Source organism: Aspergillus pseudoviridinutans (assembly GCF_018340605.1).
Source record: "Aspergillus pseudoviridinutans IFM 55266 DNA, scaffold_2, whole genome shotgun sequence".
Taxonomy (NCBI): Eukaryota; Fungi; Ascomycota; class Eurotiomycetes; order Eurotiales; family Aspergillaceae; genus Aspergillus; species Aspergillus pseudoviridinutans.
In genome coordinates, this window is record NW_025091282.1 from 408,223 (window position 1) to 422,199 (window position 13,977).

At 49.5% G+C, this 13,977-nt stretch overlaps 5 protein-coding genes across 5 annotated transcripts; 2 read left to right on the forward strand and 3 right to left on the reverse strand.

Moving 5' to 3' along the window:
• Positions 1 to 250: 250 nt before the first annotated feature.
• Positions 251 to 2,272, reverse strand: Asppvi_002199 (transcription factor domain-containing protein; the record flags this gene model as incomplete). The annotated part of the gene is made up of 7 exons (XM_043298192.1): positions 251 to 833; positions 884 to 1,030; positions 1,083 to 1,223; positions 1,281 to 1,502; positions 1,556 to 1,631; positions 1,681 to 2,058; positions 2,110 to 2,272. 7 exons carry the CDS (start codon positions 2,270 to 2,272, stop codon positions 251 to 253), a joined length of 1,710 nt encoding a protein of 569 aa, XP_043154127.1.
• A 293-nt stretch (positions 2,273 to 2,565) lies between these two features.
• swc5 (putative Swr1p complex component (Swc5)) lies at positions 2,566 to 3,706 on the forward strand (the record flags this gene model as incomplete). Its single annotated transcript, XM_043298193.1, has 2 exons — positions 2,566 to 2,948; positions 3,013 to 3,706. The coding sequence occupies 2 exons, from the start codon at positions 2,566 to 2,568 to the stop codon at positions 3,704 to 3,706; spliced, it is 1,077 nt and encodes a 358-aa protein (XP_043154128.1).
• Positions 3,707 to 4,284: 578 nt separating this feature from the next.
• Asppvi_002201 (T2 family ribonuclease) lies at positions 4,285 to 5,362 on the reverse strand (the record flags this gene model as incomplete). The annotated part of the gene is made up of 5 exons (XM_043298194.1): positions 4,285 to 4,418; positions 4,477 to 4,669; positions 4,718 to 4,833; positions 4,885 to 5,063; positions 5,118 to 5,362. The coding sequence occupies 5 exons, from the start codon at positions 5,360 to 5,362 to the stop codon at positions 4,285 to 4,287; spliced, it is 867 nt and encodes a 288-aa protein (XP_043154129.1).
• A 1,202-nt stretch (positions 5,363 to 6,564) lies between these two features.
• Positions 6,565 to 7,092, forward strand: Asppvi_002202 (GNAT family N-acetyltransferase; the record flags this gene model as incomplete). Its single annotated transcript, XM_043298195.1, has 1 exon — positions 6,565 to 7,092. One exon carries the CDS (start codon positions 6,565 to 6,567, stop codon positions 7,090 to 7,092), a length of 528 nt encoding a protein of 175 aa, XP_043154130.1.
• A 3,379-nt stretch (positions 7,093 to 10,471) lies between these two features.
• brlA (C2H2 type transcription factor BrlA) lies at positions 10,472 to 12,197 on the reverse strand (the record flags this gene model as incomplete). Its single annotated transcript, XM_043298196.1, has 2 exons — positions 10,472 to 11,802; positions 12,185 to 12,197. The coding sequence occupies 2 exons, from the start codon at positions 12,195 to 12,197 to the stop codon at positions 10,472 to 10,474; spliced, it is 1,344 nt and encodes a 447-aa protein (XP_043154131.1).
• Positions 12,198 to 13,977: the final 1,780 nt, after the last annotated feature.

Below are 13,977 nucleotides of genomic sequence, written 5' to 3' on the forward strand. Positions count from 1 at the left end.
TTCAGCCCCTACTCCACGGGGTTGAGCGGCTTCGATATAGGACTTGGCGAGAGAGTTTAATGAAGCCTCTGCTCTCTGTAATCTCCTTGAATCTCACAGAAAACATCCAGTGGTATCAACAATGCCTATAATCGCATCTCCACGAGGATTTGAAGTAAAGTCTGCAGACGAGGAGCATCTGTACTCGCTCTCATGGTTGACGAGACGTTGGCCAGTGATAACGCGTCTGCGCGGTATTTTGAAGGGAGGATCATGATACGTCGTCTGATCGAGAATCATAGGGAGCGCAATTACCAGCGTCAATTAATCTCCGTAAGCTCCGTAATACGGCTGAAGCATCACAGTCATCGAGCAGCGGATCAACCTCGGTCATAGGTGTAGGACTGTTCTGATCTGGAATGACGTCAGATGGCATGCTTCCGACCCTTGTATTCAACTTGTCGTGGAGTGGGCCATGCGAGCTAAATTGCTTCTGAGTTTCCCTCTGCAGAATCTGAAGGACGACCCTAGTTTGTGGTAGAATCACCTGCTGTATTTTAGGCCTTTTGAATCGCGTCGAGGACGTTAGAGGAGTGGAGCTGTCGTTCCCGTCCCCTCGTGCACGTTTCCGGCACTTCTCTGCTGCGACTAATAACATTTGCTCAAACTGTTCTAGGCCAGTCATAGTGCGAAAGAGCTCTAGAAATATTGCCGCAATGGGCCATGTATGAGAAAGGACTTGGAGCATGTCTAGGTTGGCTTCCAGATTCTGTCTGATGGCATGCAGGAGTGATGGTATTGAGGCTTCCATTTGGCTTCTCAGTGTGACGAAAGATACAACAGCGTGGCAGATTCTAACAGGTAAGCTCACTGGTAGTGGCACACTGGAAGGGCCCTGACTTACATGAATGATGGTGTATATTTTAGCTCGCCCTTGGACTGCAGGGTTTCGAGGATGGACACGATACTTGTGGCAGCATGAAAAGCTGAGCTTTGCGCCTCCTTTGACGAGTCGGGAGATTGAAGAAGATGTAACTGGCACACAATGGTACTGCTCGAAGATCAGCTCATAGCCTTTCCAGTGCTTCCCTGTGCAGACTCACTAGAAGGTCGAACACAGTATCGCTGACCAAAAATTATGACGAGACTGTCTCCACTGAAGCTCAGACGGACAAGAGACGAGCCAGTCATTCAGACCAAGCTCGCATTGCGCAGCCCCCTTCATCCGACTATCCTCCGTCGACCTGGAAGACAGCTTCAAGCACAGACCAAGGTCCATTAGTTGGCAGAGTTTCACGTACTGCATGAAGAAAAGCGCTGCTGTACGATCTGTTGAGCTATCGTTTTGCTCATCATACTCAATAAAGTCGCTTTCTTTCAAAGGTTCCACCGTGCAATCTTCGGAATTGATGTGAAGAGGACGGCCGAATGCTGCAGCCACCGAGCGATCGCGTGTGTAAAGAGTCCACCATATCCGCTTCCAAATCCTTCTCTTCGTAGCAGACAGTGTTACGTAGTTCTCACTGCAAGTTAAATTGGAATTAGATCTCAAGAGTACGGTACCGGGTGACTTTACCTCTGGTGGAGCCCGTGTTCCTGAGCCAAAGCTATTCCCAGACGACTCCAATAGAATATCCCACTTTCCGTGAGATCTATAGCACGTCAGCGCAATGCAGATCAACGCGCTAAGCAATACCCTACCATCAGGGCCATCCCAGTACACGCCCAATAAGACTACAGCCTGGAGGACTGTGGTAGGATCTCTTTCGTACCCAGCATCATACAGAGCTTTCACTTTCTTGTAGAAGACGCGCGGAGAGATTACGCCATTCCCAGAGCTCTGCGCATTATGGTGGAACCTCGACGCTACCATGAGTACGGCTTGAATTAAGAGGATTGACGGAGGGTTCTGAGGATTACGATATCGATGCATGAAGTCGTGTCGATCGATCACGGGCAACACTGGTGCAATCCATTTGAAGAACACATCCACGAGAGCATCACAGACAGCCTGCGAAGGTAAATCGAAGGCATGTCGCTGATTCAGTATGTCCACGTCAAGAGGTTCCAGGTGATCAACTGTCTAAAGTTAATACTTTGACAAATCCAAATGCAAGAGCTGTGAGCTACCTAAGATCGGATTTTTCGACGCATACTCATGCTCTGTGGATGATCTTGCGGATCCAGTCATTGACGGAACAGACTGCGGGCTCTCTCTGACGTCCCAACCGAGAAAGACATTCTGAAACTGTAGACCTCGTTTCTCTCGTCCGCGTGCATTTTTGGCATCCATTTTGGCCCGTCTAGTCTGATCATCTTCCGGTCAAGGCGTGATGATTACGGCCAACAACACATTTTATCTAGTGGGATAATACGCCCTGGAGATGGTGCGCACCCCCAAGTTCAAAAGACACATCCTCGGCCTCGCTTCGGAGGCAAATCCCCTGATTGGTCATTAGTCCGCCAACTGGTCAGCCAGTTATCGCACACCGCCCTGGCAGAATCTGATGGTACATTCGTACTTCGCGCCTCCGTCGCTTTCATCTCGATCTCTTCCAAGAGGCGTGTTCCAGATTAGAGAACAAGATGGCATCCGAACCCACGGCCACTGTGGCCGACTTGGACTTTGATAACGAGCAATATGACTCCGCCGAAGATGAAGATTTCCAGCTCGATGCTGATCAAGAAGATGCCGACTTGACCGGCTCCGATAGCGACGATGAGGCGACAGAACCAGCAGCGAAAAGGCGCAAAACAGGGCCTAACAAGGCAGCCACCGAAGACAAAGAACTCGACTCTGGCGATGAGGCCATGATCCAGAAAGTAAAGGCGAGAAAGGAGGGCAAGCAAAAAGGGAAGAAGTCACAAGGCGCAGCCGGCGATGAGGACGAAGACGACGTGGATTTCGATGACGATGACGAAGGTGGCCCAGGGGGCTTTGTGCGGACGCGAGCAATGAGGATGCGAATGTGGGTTGAGCTTTTGCACGGACTGGTCCCTACGTTCAGATGACTAACATTCATTGCTTGACAGGCAGGAAGAGCGAAAACCACTGGCCAAGATTGATGGTGCGACGGTTGACGTTGATGCGATATGGGCGCAAATGAATGCCCCAGATGTTGGTGCAGGCGCTCTCCCTTCGCAGACGCCAAAAGACGCCACTCCTGTGAACGACGAAAACAAAGACACCGATAGCGCCGAGAAACAGGTGCCCTCGCCCGATTCCAAACCTCAGTATACGGAGGAGATGGTAAAGATCAAAAGGACCTACAAGTTCGCCGGCGAAGTCATCACAGAAGAGAAAATTGTCCCCAAACACTCCGCCGAAGCGAAGCTTTTCCTAGCTCACGGCGAGAGCGCTGAGACCGTCACAGACGCCGATGTCGAACACGCCGCGCACACAAAGGACGCCCTCAAGCTGCGCAGACCCCTCCGCAAGATTTCGCGTTTTGATCCTAATCCCACCGGGACGATCAAGAAGAGCTGGGAGAAGCAACTCACGGCCGAGATCACCGGTCACACAGAGAACCTTAGCGGACCGAAGATCAACACCGTGGAAAAGTCTCGGCTGGACTGGGCTGCGTATGTGGACCAGGCTGGCATCAAAGACGAGCTCAAGCTTCATAGCAAAGCCAAGGAAGGTTTCCTTGGCCGCATGGATTTTTTGGATCGCGTTGTTGCCAAGCGGGAGGAGGAACGGAGAAATGCGCGGTTGAAGGGATTGTGAGACGTTGGAGTATCTGCACTCTTACACCATTTCTCTTACAACTTGTGTATGCCAGGGCGTCGCGGCAATAGCAGCTCGGAAGTCTCAAGTTGCCCGTCACTTTCCCTCTGGCGGTTTCAAGGTGCGATGCTGCCCTGAATTGGCCCCCCATTCTGCTTCGCCTCGAGGTTCGATTGCTACGGATGAATACGGCAGCAGTCATGGTAGGCAGCAGGAAGTGCACTCGGAAGGCTTGCAAATCTCTTGGATCTTGTGCTGCTACGAGCACATACGACATGACCGACGGACATCTACCTGTCGACGCTTAGAAGGCGCGGCCTTACGTACGGGCGCAGAATAGTGCGCCGAGCCACATACTATGGGAACTGTTGCAGGATACAACTGCAGGTAGAGCTGTTCGGGTCTGACGAACCCACTCGAAGTCGTGGGCGTTCTAACCGCATCGTTACGTTCAGTAAATGTACAGACTGGCCATGATATGACATCGCGGCAATCATAGGTTATTTCTGTCGTTGCGAGTCCCTTAAGGACTTTTGACTTCATGCATCTGCACCATTTCACTCCGTTCAACAGAACGCTCAGTCATGACGAACTACGTGCTTTCCCTCCTTTCCCCCAAACTTCCCAGATGGACATGTAGCATTACGGCCGCCGCTGGCAGCAGGCTTGGGCAAGTATTTAATGCCAGAGGAGGGGCAGCTAGAAGATGAGACTATAGTTATTTCAGGTTAGCTGTTGTCTATGAAATAGAGGGTGTACGGACAACATACGCGGATCAGTAGGCGCGTATTTGCCATTGATGAGATTGCCCTGGACATTGAAGAAGTACCAAGCTTCATTCAGCTCGCCCTTACTGCAGCCGACCGAGGGTTTGTGGCCTGTGATTGCAGACAGAGCGGACAGGATGTCGCTCAATTTGTATGTCTTAGACGAACTGGGAGTGATGCCGGCAGCGGCAAGAGCCTAGACCGTTAGTCTCAGTATGGGAGTAGCTCAAAGTCTGATGCATACCTTGTACGTATCGAGGCCCTTGAAAAGATCGACAGCCTTTTGGAAATAATCACCGACCTCTTCCTGGGGCTTGTAGTCGGTGTAGCAGCTGGGCTCGATGGTGTTGATGCAAGTGCCTATATCATCATTAGTGTCTGGTCGGGATTGTCAGATTTGCAAAAACGAACCATGCTTGTTCCACTCGTGCTCCCAGAAGCTCTCATCATTACCTTGGTAGTCCTTCCAGTAGGTTTGCATGTAGGACAGCAGCTCGGTCCTACCCTGCGCCTGGAGGATCCCCGTGATATTCGAATACTCGCGAGAGGAATCACAGAACTGCTGGTACGTGCCATCACAGTTGTCGGGCCTGGATCAATTGTTAGTGTCCATGTTGTACCATTTCCATTCTGCTCAGGCATACCAAAGTCCGTGGACGGTCCAGGAGTCTGAAGGACCGGTAGCGGGATTGGTGTCCCAGAATTGAGTCAAGAGCAGAGATCCTCCGGGATAATTGAAGCAGCATGAGTCAGGCACCGCGGTCGTGTTGCTACAACTCACTGGGATATTCCCTGGGCAGCTCTGAAGGTTGTGGTTATGAAAACCAGAGGTAAGGTGCATTGCACCTAGGGCGAGCTTGCCCATCGACGGGAAATGGGTAGCGGGCATCTTAGCACAATGGACAGGTTGACAGGATGGAAGAAGTTAGGGGCGAGGACGAGCAGAGTTCAAAGAAGGAACTGCATCTCCTTAATATAGGCAATTTCTTTTCAGCGTTGAAGACAGCCCGCCACAGAGACGACAGTGCATTACTATGGAGCATCGCTTCGTATCGCCAAGCGTTGGTAACAGCACATGTACTGATAACACGCCGCTGATTTGACACCGGAGATTACCTCTGATTCAGGAACACAGATCAACGCAGCAACAAGCAATCGGACGTCGCCGCCAATTTCTGGTTACTCGTAGATTTCTCTCCATCCTTGTCGTGGCGGGGAGTCGATCAGATAGAGTCCGTCCAATCGTATGGTCTGGTTCGAATCTGCAGTGGCTGGACTGTCCCTTAGCCGTCGGGAGGCCTTCGGGGTAGCATCAAGAACCATTAGAGAGTGGCTAGGATATTTTGATAATGTTGATGATTGCTGATCTGGATTTCTTCGACTCCGCCGCTATGCATCAGATGTTCAGAACGTTGCATCGAGTGATCGTGTTTCCTTGCAAATCACTTTGGATGAAAGCGCCAGGGAACGACCCATGTGTAAGAAAGTTTGGAGTAAACGAAGCAAGCAACCCTCGGAAGAAGACGGCAACTATCGGTCGGACTTGGCGTAGAGGAGTTCAACTCAATTCAGCGACAAGATCGAAGTATTTTCATGAAATGACCGATACTGAGGAAGCTGCGGTCGCTGAAGATAACATTCAACGACGACCTAGCAAACTTGTAATCGAATTGATTAGGAGTCGCCAAACATTGAGATAATCAGGCTACCGAGACTGAAAGCGCTGGTGGATCTGGTTGAGGTCAAAGTTGTTTACGTTGAAAGCAGGCGGTGCTAGCCTGGGAGCCTGAGGCTAGCAAGCATGTTTTTCCTTTCCACCTAAACATCATCCATCGTACAGCTTAGTTCTAGATGATTATCTATCCTATATCACCCTCTGCCTGGCTGCGACAATATCCACACATATGCGGTGGATTATCTCCCCGCAAATTGGCCATCTGACCTGAGTCATAGGGCGATCCGATACCGGCTCAGCATCACAGCAACTCGCATCTGGTCCGAATAGTATGAGCAGCAACCAGCCAAGCTCTCTGACTATCATTCTCGGGCCCAGTATTTGCAGGATCTTAGCCTACTCCATTTTCCTGCCTGATGGCACCCCCTAGCAGCTTCGAGATCGTCCCAGCTCAAACCGCCGAAGACTTTGCAACAGCTAGGACCTTGTTCAGGGCTTATGCTGAATCGCTCGGTATCGACCTCACCTTCCAGAGCTTCGAATCTGAACTACAGAACTTACCTAGCCAGTATGGTTCTCCGTACGGAGCATTGCTGCTAGCTTACGGAATTGATCCTAAGGTTCCCCTTGGCTGCGTGGCCGTTCGTCCACTCGTCAACAAAGGGCATCAAGCCACGGAACCCCGAAACGAAGTCAAATCGTGCTGTGAGATGAAGCGGCTGTACGTGTCTCCTGAAGCACGGGGGATGGGCCTCGGAAAGGCTCTCGTGGATGCAATCATCCAGAGGGCCAAGGACCTGGGGTATCGTGAAATGAGACTCGATACTCTGCCGTCCATGGCTGGAGCGCAGCAACTCTATAGACGTGCTGGGTTTGTCGAGATACGAGCCTACTATGAGACGCCTCTGGAGGGGACTCTGTTTCTCGGATTAGATCTTCATTGATTTGTCAGGGTTTGTGCGATCTATATGTTGTATCATCAAGGAAGCAGAGTCGCGGTACTATCTGGCAAAGTACAGTAATAAATAGATTCATCCAGACTCAGACTGTTGAGCTTGATTTGGTATTTGGTCACCCACTGCAGTTTTCGCTGCCTCGTGTGCCAAAGAAGAGATGTCATCATAGTCTGGGAAAAAGAGTTGATGGAGAAGCCGTCACGAGCTCGACATTACAGCTCACGGGCAGCTACTCCATCTGATGTAATGATTTACATCTGGAAATCTGGAAACAATACTTTTGTTTCTGTGTAGGTAAACTTGAGTGCTCATTATTATTCAGTGTTGTTGACGAAAAAACCGGGAAGACGATGTTGTGTGGTGGCCTTTAAACTAGTGCCTCTAGTTGGGTCATGTGATTTTCTTATGCTTATGACTAAGCGACAGCATATCTCTAACACTAACTAATTATACTAGCCCTATCTAGCTGTGTAAACTTATCAAAAAAGCAAAACCTCAACCACATCCACTTCGAATGCCAATCGATCCTTCCAAATACTCCATGCTCCAGACATATCACGAGTCCATGACGGAGTGTAGGATATCACATTTTGAGACCACAGACAATCCACCATGGGATCTGATACTGACCGCCATCTGATATTGGTCCAGTCTCAATTCTCAATGCGGAGTACACTTTCCAATCCGAGTTCTGAGCCAATAGTCTAGTGTTCAGCATGTGATATCACGTACACTATCTTTCTTCAGCGTGATTGAGTTTTGATGTCTCTGCGATGATCAACAAGCTTCTTAGTCGAAGCCTTTCCTGCGAGGTCTGGGTAATGTCGAACATGATGTGCTAGTGGATTTGGTGAGTGCGCAGACAGACCATTTTCACTTGGTCAACTGAGTACATGGTAAGTTGGTCTATGGAGTCATCTATCCTGCCATTATTGCTGTCAGAAAAGCACGAGAGCGCAATTGTCTGTGGTCTCTACTTCGTTCCCATCATACGATTATCAATTGTCAAGCATGATCTTCGATTGCTGCTCTTATTTCTTGAGCACGGTCAGTAACCTTGAATATGTCATCATACATATTCATGCATTAGATGGTCTTAGCGACGGTGAAGACAAGATGGGCAATGCCTAACCCTTAGCCACTGCTGTGGAGCATAACTAAAGGTACATTAGTGAACTAATAAAACCTACACTAGCAGACATGACGAATTGACGATCACAGATGTGGATGCCCATCCAACCCAAACACGGAATGGCTTGTTTATATACATTTGTGTGAGATCTGAGACGTAATAAGCGCTCATCCATGAAGATAACCCCAAGGGAGATCGTGCCGAGGAGATACCGTAGTCGCACCTGGATTACACATCGTCACCGCCTCGCCAACGATTCGATTAGACGACTCAATCAATAGTTCTGGCGACATCCAAACGAGCGGTCAGCTTTCAAAACAGTCTGAAAGAAGTCTGTACATACCATTCATGCCCACTTTGAACATACACATCCACATCCCCATCCAAGCTCGACCCAAAGTGGGGAACCATGCAATATACAGCTCAAGGCAGTTACCTTTCGAAATTCCAACCACGAAACAATACACAACATGATTCCTCATCAGTTAGAGACTTAGAACATACCGATATCAGTAGCCTACAGTCTACAATCAACAAAGCTCGCCTCACCAACGCCTCTGGCATGCAGACTACTCTATACGGAATAAGCTAAGGTAGTCTAGTCTAGCCCACGCACCTATCGTCTTTAGTCTTAGCCTTGACCAACTATCCTGCCATTAAGCTCAGCTCCGTTCCCGGTCTCTGGAATCTGGCATTTCACTAGCGGTATGGACATATCGCCAAGTGATCCGATCAGCATTCAGCATTATCATTTACTGGCTGGATGTAGTTACTCCGTGGTTACTCCGTAGTCTATGCTGTACTTACTGAGGCGGTACGGGGTACACTACGTACTGCGTACAATAGTAGGTATCCACTATCCACTCCATAGTATGAGCAGTTGAGCGGTTGAGTAGTAGCACTAGCGGGAGAGTAACAGTAGCACAAAGATAACTGGGCTGCATAGTGCATACTCATACTAAACTCGGGGTCTGAGGTTTGAGGTATGCTGACTACCACAGCCACAGCCACACCCCAAGTATGACCTACCTTCCTAGGCTAAATAGAACTACCTTACTAGGTGAGTATGGGCGAGGAAGTACATTCCGCTGTCGGAAGATCTTCAGGCAGTAGATGCCGCCAATAGGGGCATTGCCATGGCTGGAATGTGGAGAGAAGTACCTAGTGGCTTATATGGACTTAGGTGCTTACTGCCAGTGCCACTATTGGCATGTCCCAACGTTCATAGCCATGGACTCATGGTCCATGAATGACTGGATTTACACAGGAATGGCATTAAAATAGACTACAAGCATGCATATTGGAAAGCAATACTTACAGGAGTGAATCTCAGATGACCATTGACCTCTAAACAAGCCCAGATACGTGCCCCGCATGGGAAATGTGATGTGTCCACCTTCCAGGCTTCGAAAATGTTTCTGTGCTGGCCGCTTGGTCCCCTGGCTGGGAATTCCTTGCCACTTGTCACTTGTCAATCGGATCGTCTTCGCAGTCTACTGACGGTCTAAAATAGTCCGTACTCTGTAAAACCCACGCACGCGTTGGCGAATCATTGCTTGAGGAAAAGGGTTTCAGACTGATCGAATTATGAAGATACGCTAAGGCCTTGTTGTAGGCATCTAATCCGTATCACGTACCATATCTTCTCAAGGCCCCAGAGAGGATACTCTAGGATGTTTGAGACCTGGGCTTATTTTTGGAAACAAGCAGTAAGCCATGTCTAGTATTATTATCTCATATCGTACGTTGCCAGTCAATAGATCAGTCAGATCACAAACAAACCAGTCATTCAGTCCCACCACATAGTATGCCCCGTTCCAGATCTTGTCCAAGTCATGCTGTAATTATCCCAGCCTGGATTTTGTAGTAAAGAAACAGAACAGAGCAAGAAAAGACAGACGTTCCTCTCCACAGGACATATTATAAGATAGAAACACATAGTGATTAAACATGCATCATCCAATAACCCAGACGCGTGTTATACAACAGGAAAGGGGGAAAACGAAGAAAAGGAAAAATAACGCCGCGCAGCGCCGACCGGGGTCTCTTGGACCCTATATGTCTGTGCCCATCTAAAATACTCAAGGAAATTCTTTGTGTCGACTGCGTCACAAGGGTATCATGGTTCCGATCCACCCATTAATCTCTTCGTAGTCTGTCTGTAGCTTCCGTTTCGTTTTGAAAGTTTTTTTTTTTTTGTTCTTTTTCCTTTCTTCTTTTCTTTTTTTTATCTTTTTACTCATCCCATTCCATGCTGATCTCGCGGGACGGCATGGACTCGTCCAGCGTCCCACCCGGCATGGGGCGACCGTCAGCAGTAAGTGGCCCCCGGTAGTCCGGATTGTAGTCGGGACTGGTCTCATCCAAGGTGGCCACATAGCGGTTGCGGCCTCCACGTTTGCTGTGGGTCTTGGTGTAATGGGCATTGAGGTTGTCGCTACGTGAGAAGGCTCGATGGCAGCCGGGAACCCAGCAGACATGAGGCTTCTCTTTGGAGTGGCTCTTCATGTGGCGCTTGAGGTGTTCCTGTCGCTTGAAGCGACCCTTGCAGCCAGGTTCTTTGCACTTGAACTGCACCTGCTTGATGATGGATGGCAGGTTCTCAAGTGACAGGCTCTGCTTGGAGGACTGCTTCCGCGCCATCTTGCGGGATGGCTGCCGCTGCAGACGAACTCCTGTCGCATCTCGGTAGACAGGCGACTGGTGGAATTCATCCATGTATTCACCAGCGCCGCCAGAGAGACGGCTCAGGGGCGTGTCCGCTCCAGAGCCAGTGCCCAGGGAGCACGAGCGAATAGGCGTAGCCGGCGAATGTGTCTTGAAGGTGTTGATGGAGTTGGAGAAATCCGTGTAGGATGGAGGGGGAGTTACTGGTGCGACTTGGGACGGAGCAATGGTCTCCGGCGCAATCGACTCCGCATGGCCCATCCATGGCATCATGTGGCTCATGGACAACGATGGTGGCAGGCGCTCGGGTTGGTGATGGAAGATGGGGCGCGACAGGCATGGATTGGTGGCCGACTCAGGGAGATACGGCGCAGCGTGGTGGCGGTAGTTGCTGCGAAGCATGGGCGGATATTGGTGCATGGCCGGCGGGCATGGGAGTCCATGAACATGGTGATCGTAGGTCTTGGGAACATCCGAGGGGAGCCAGAACTGATCCGCGTTCTCGTCATATGATGGCAGGAAATCCGTCACCGCCATGCGATCCTGTCCATCCAGGCTGCTGTACGGCGGCAGACCCATGTTCTCGTGAGAAGGCATACTGGCGAGACGGAAGTGGCCGCGTATGGGTGTCGATCCGGTACCTCTCTCGTAAGCATGGCCGGGATATGACCCGTTCTCTGGCCAGCTTGGAGAAGCAAGTGATCCTTGGCTGTAGATGCTCGTAGGGGTGGGTGTGGGTGATTCCAAAGGCGAGAAGCTGGAGCCCATAGATGGACATTCGTTGGAACCGAGTGAGTGGCAGTCGACTTCAACGGCCAGGCGATCAGACATATTACTCTGGGATCTCATATCCTCCGTGTCTTCGAGTTCAATAGCTCTGGGGCGTGTGTCGCTTTCACCTGTCAACGGAGACGGTTTAGTGTTATTAGTTGTGCGAGACGAAAGAGTGTGCAGTCAAAAAAGAATGTCTCAGTATAGACCAATTGTATATGACCAGTGCGATGGTAGAAGGAATGTAGATATGGGTAACGAAGGTGCAGGCAAGTAGAGACTGTATGTCTGGTACCAGGCTGTGATGCCAACGAGAGACAGTGTTGCTGGGAGCAAAGGAAAGAATGAAGGATGGCCAGCGTAGGAAGCAGGCAGAGACAGAAAGAAGAAGGAGTGTGTGATGGAAGAGAAGAAGGGAAGTTCGAGGATGGGGAATGGAGGGCAGAAATAAACAAACGGGCCGGCCATATAGCTAGGCTGGAAGACGGCGGATTCAAGGATCATACTTACATCCGTACGCCATTGCTATTCCCCAATGGACCGGCAAGAAGAGACAAGAAAAGTCGAAGAGAGTCGCGTCGCGTGCCCTTCAGCGGTCCAAGCAAGGCCAGGAATGCTGCCGACTAGGGCTATGGAGTTCCTAGAGTAACGACGAGCGAATCCGAGGACACAACCGTCGCAGTGGAAGAGAAGTTGTCCCGACTAGAGGCAGAGCGTTTCCGAGGATTGCGCGATTGTCTCTGAATCAAAAGACAAAGGGTTCAAAAAGGGATCGAGGCGCGACAGACAATGCAGTGATGGGGTTGGGGAAGAGGCCGCCCTTAGACGCGATAAGCAGGAGATTGATTCCTTGTGGGATGGAGGGGGAGAAACAAAAGGTCTCAGATGAAGAAGAGGGGTGTAGATATAGGGAAATGGTGGTTCAGAAGGGGACCAGCAAGGGGACTGGATGGGGTTAGTTCGAAGTTGGAGGAGGACAAGAAAGCCACTGGAGAACGGGAAATGTCTTAGGACGATTTAAGGTCTCATTCAGAAAATAAACATAAATTAGAATTCTATATTCCGAGAACCTGTTTCAAGGTTCCTGGAGGGAGAGAAGAGGGAGGAGGGTGGGGGAGTGGAGGAGGAATTCAGATAATCAGCTAGATAGGTAAAGGTAGGTAGTCAATATACCTCGAGGTGAGGTACGTTTACTGAATTTGGCCTGGGGCAGCAGCTGTAGGAGCAGTCAAAAAAGAAAAAGAAGAAAGAGCTTTGTTGCTGCTTTGTGCTTGGAGGTATTATTACCTTTCTATGCAGGAAATAATCGATTGCTGCTCCTAGTGAACCTGCTGCCGCCCTATTTATCCCTCACTTGCTTTTTCCCTTTTTTCCTTTTTGATATCTTTTCTTTTTTTTGTTTAATCTTTATTTAAATATTAGTTCTCTATCTGAATGCGACTATTACTTTCTGGGTTTCTTGTCTTCGGAGTATTCTTTTTTCTGTTTTGATCATCTAGTTATTTCCATAATTTCTTTTCTGCAACCCACCTATGAACAAACATGATCTGAGAAAAGAGAGCATTGGTCCTCCAATCTTCCCAATCAGGTGAGTGGATCGGCATGAAATTGGATAATTTCGTACCGGAATTCCCTGTGCATGATTGATTTAGATCCAATATTATCTAGTGTCCTCTTGCTCCTGGACTGTGCTTCATTCATCAGTGCTCCGGGAATTGGACCCCGGGATTTAAGTTGCCAGATGAATGGAGAGAAAGCTCTGTGGAATGTTTGGACGTCAGAGCGCGTCCTAACGCTTGATAGGTACGACTGCTATGAAACTAAGTCCTTAGAGGACGTCTGTTCATCACTAATTTAGTTCATCCGTCATGATGGACAGTAGGCTGGTCCCCACCGTCCACTGCCTTAGAGGTAAGGTACTCCAGTCAGAAGCCGCTTAGCATTAGAGTTTATGGCCTGACTCAGTTCTACTTCTTTTGCCCAGAAATATACGTACTGCACTTGTCGTTTTGGGGTTTAGCCAGGCTGTCGTAGGTACAACAGCACTGATCCCTATGAGACCTACGGAGCACTACCGTGCCCTAAGGCTCCATGATCCACAACGATCTTCTTCGATCAATAAAAGCCTCCTTGAAAGTCGGAAATACTATCCACAGAGTCCGAGTCCTAATCTCCCAACTCATACAAGCTAATCGAAAAGTAATTAGAAATTACTGTTCTCTACCTTAGTCTGTAAATGGCCGTGGCAAGCTACAATGCATTACCGTATCTACTTGCTGGGACCCTGAATGATCGGCAGCCCT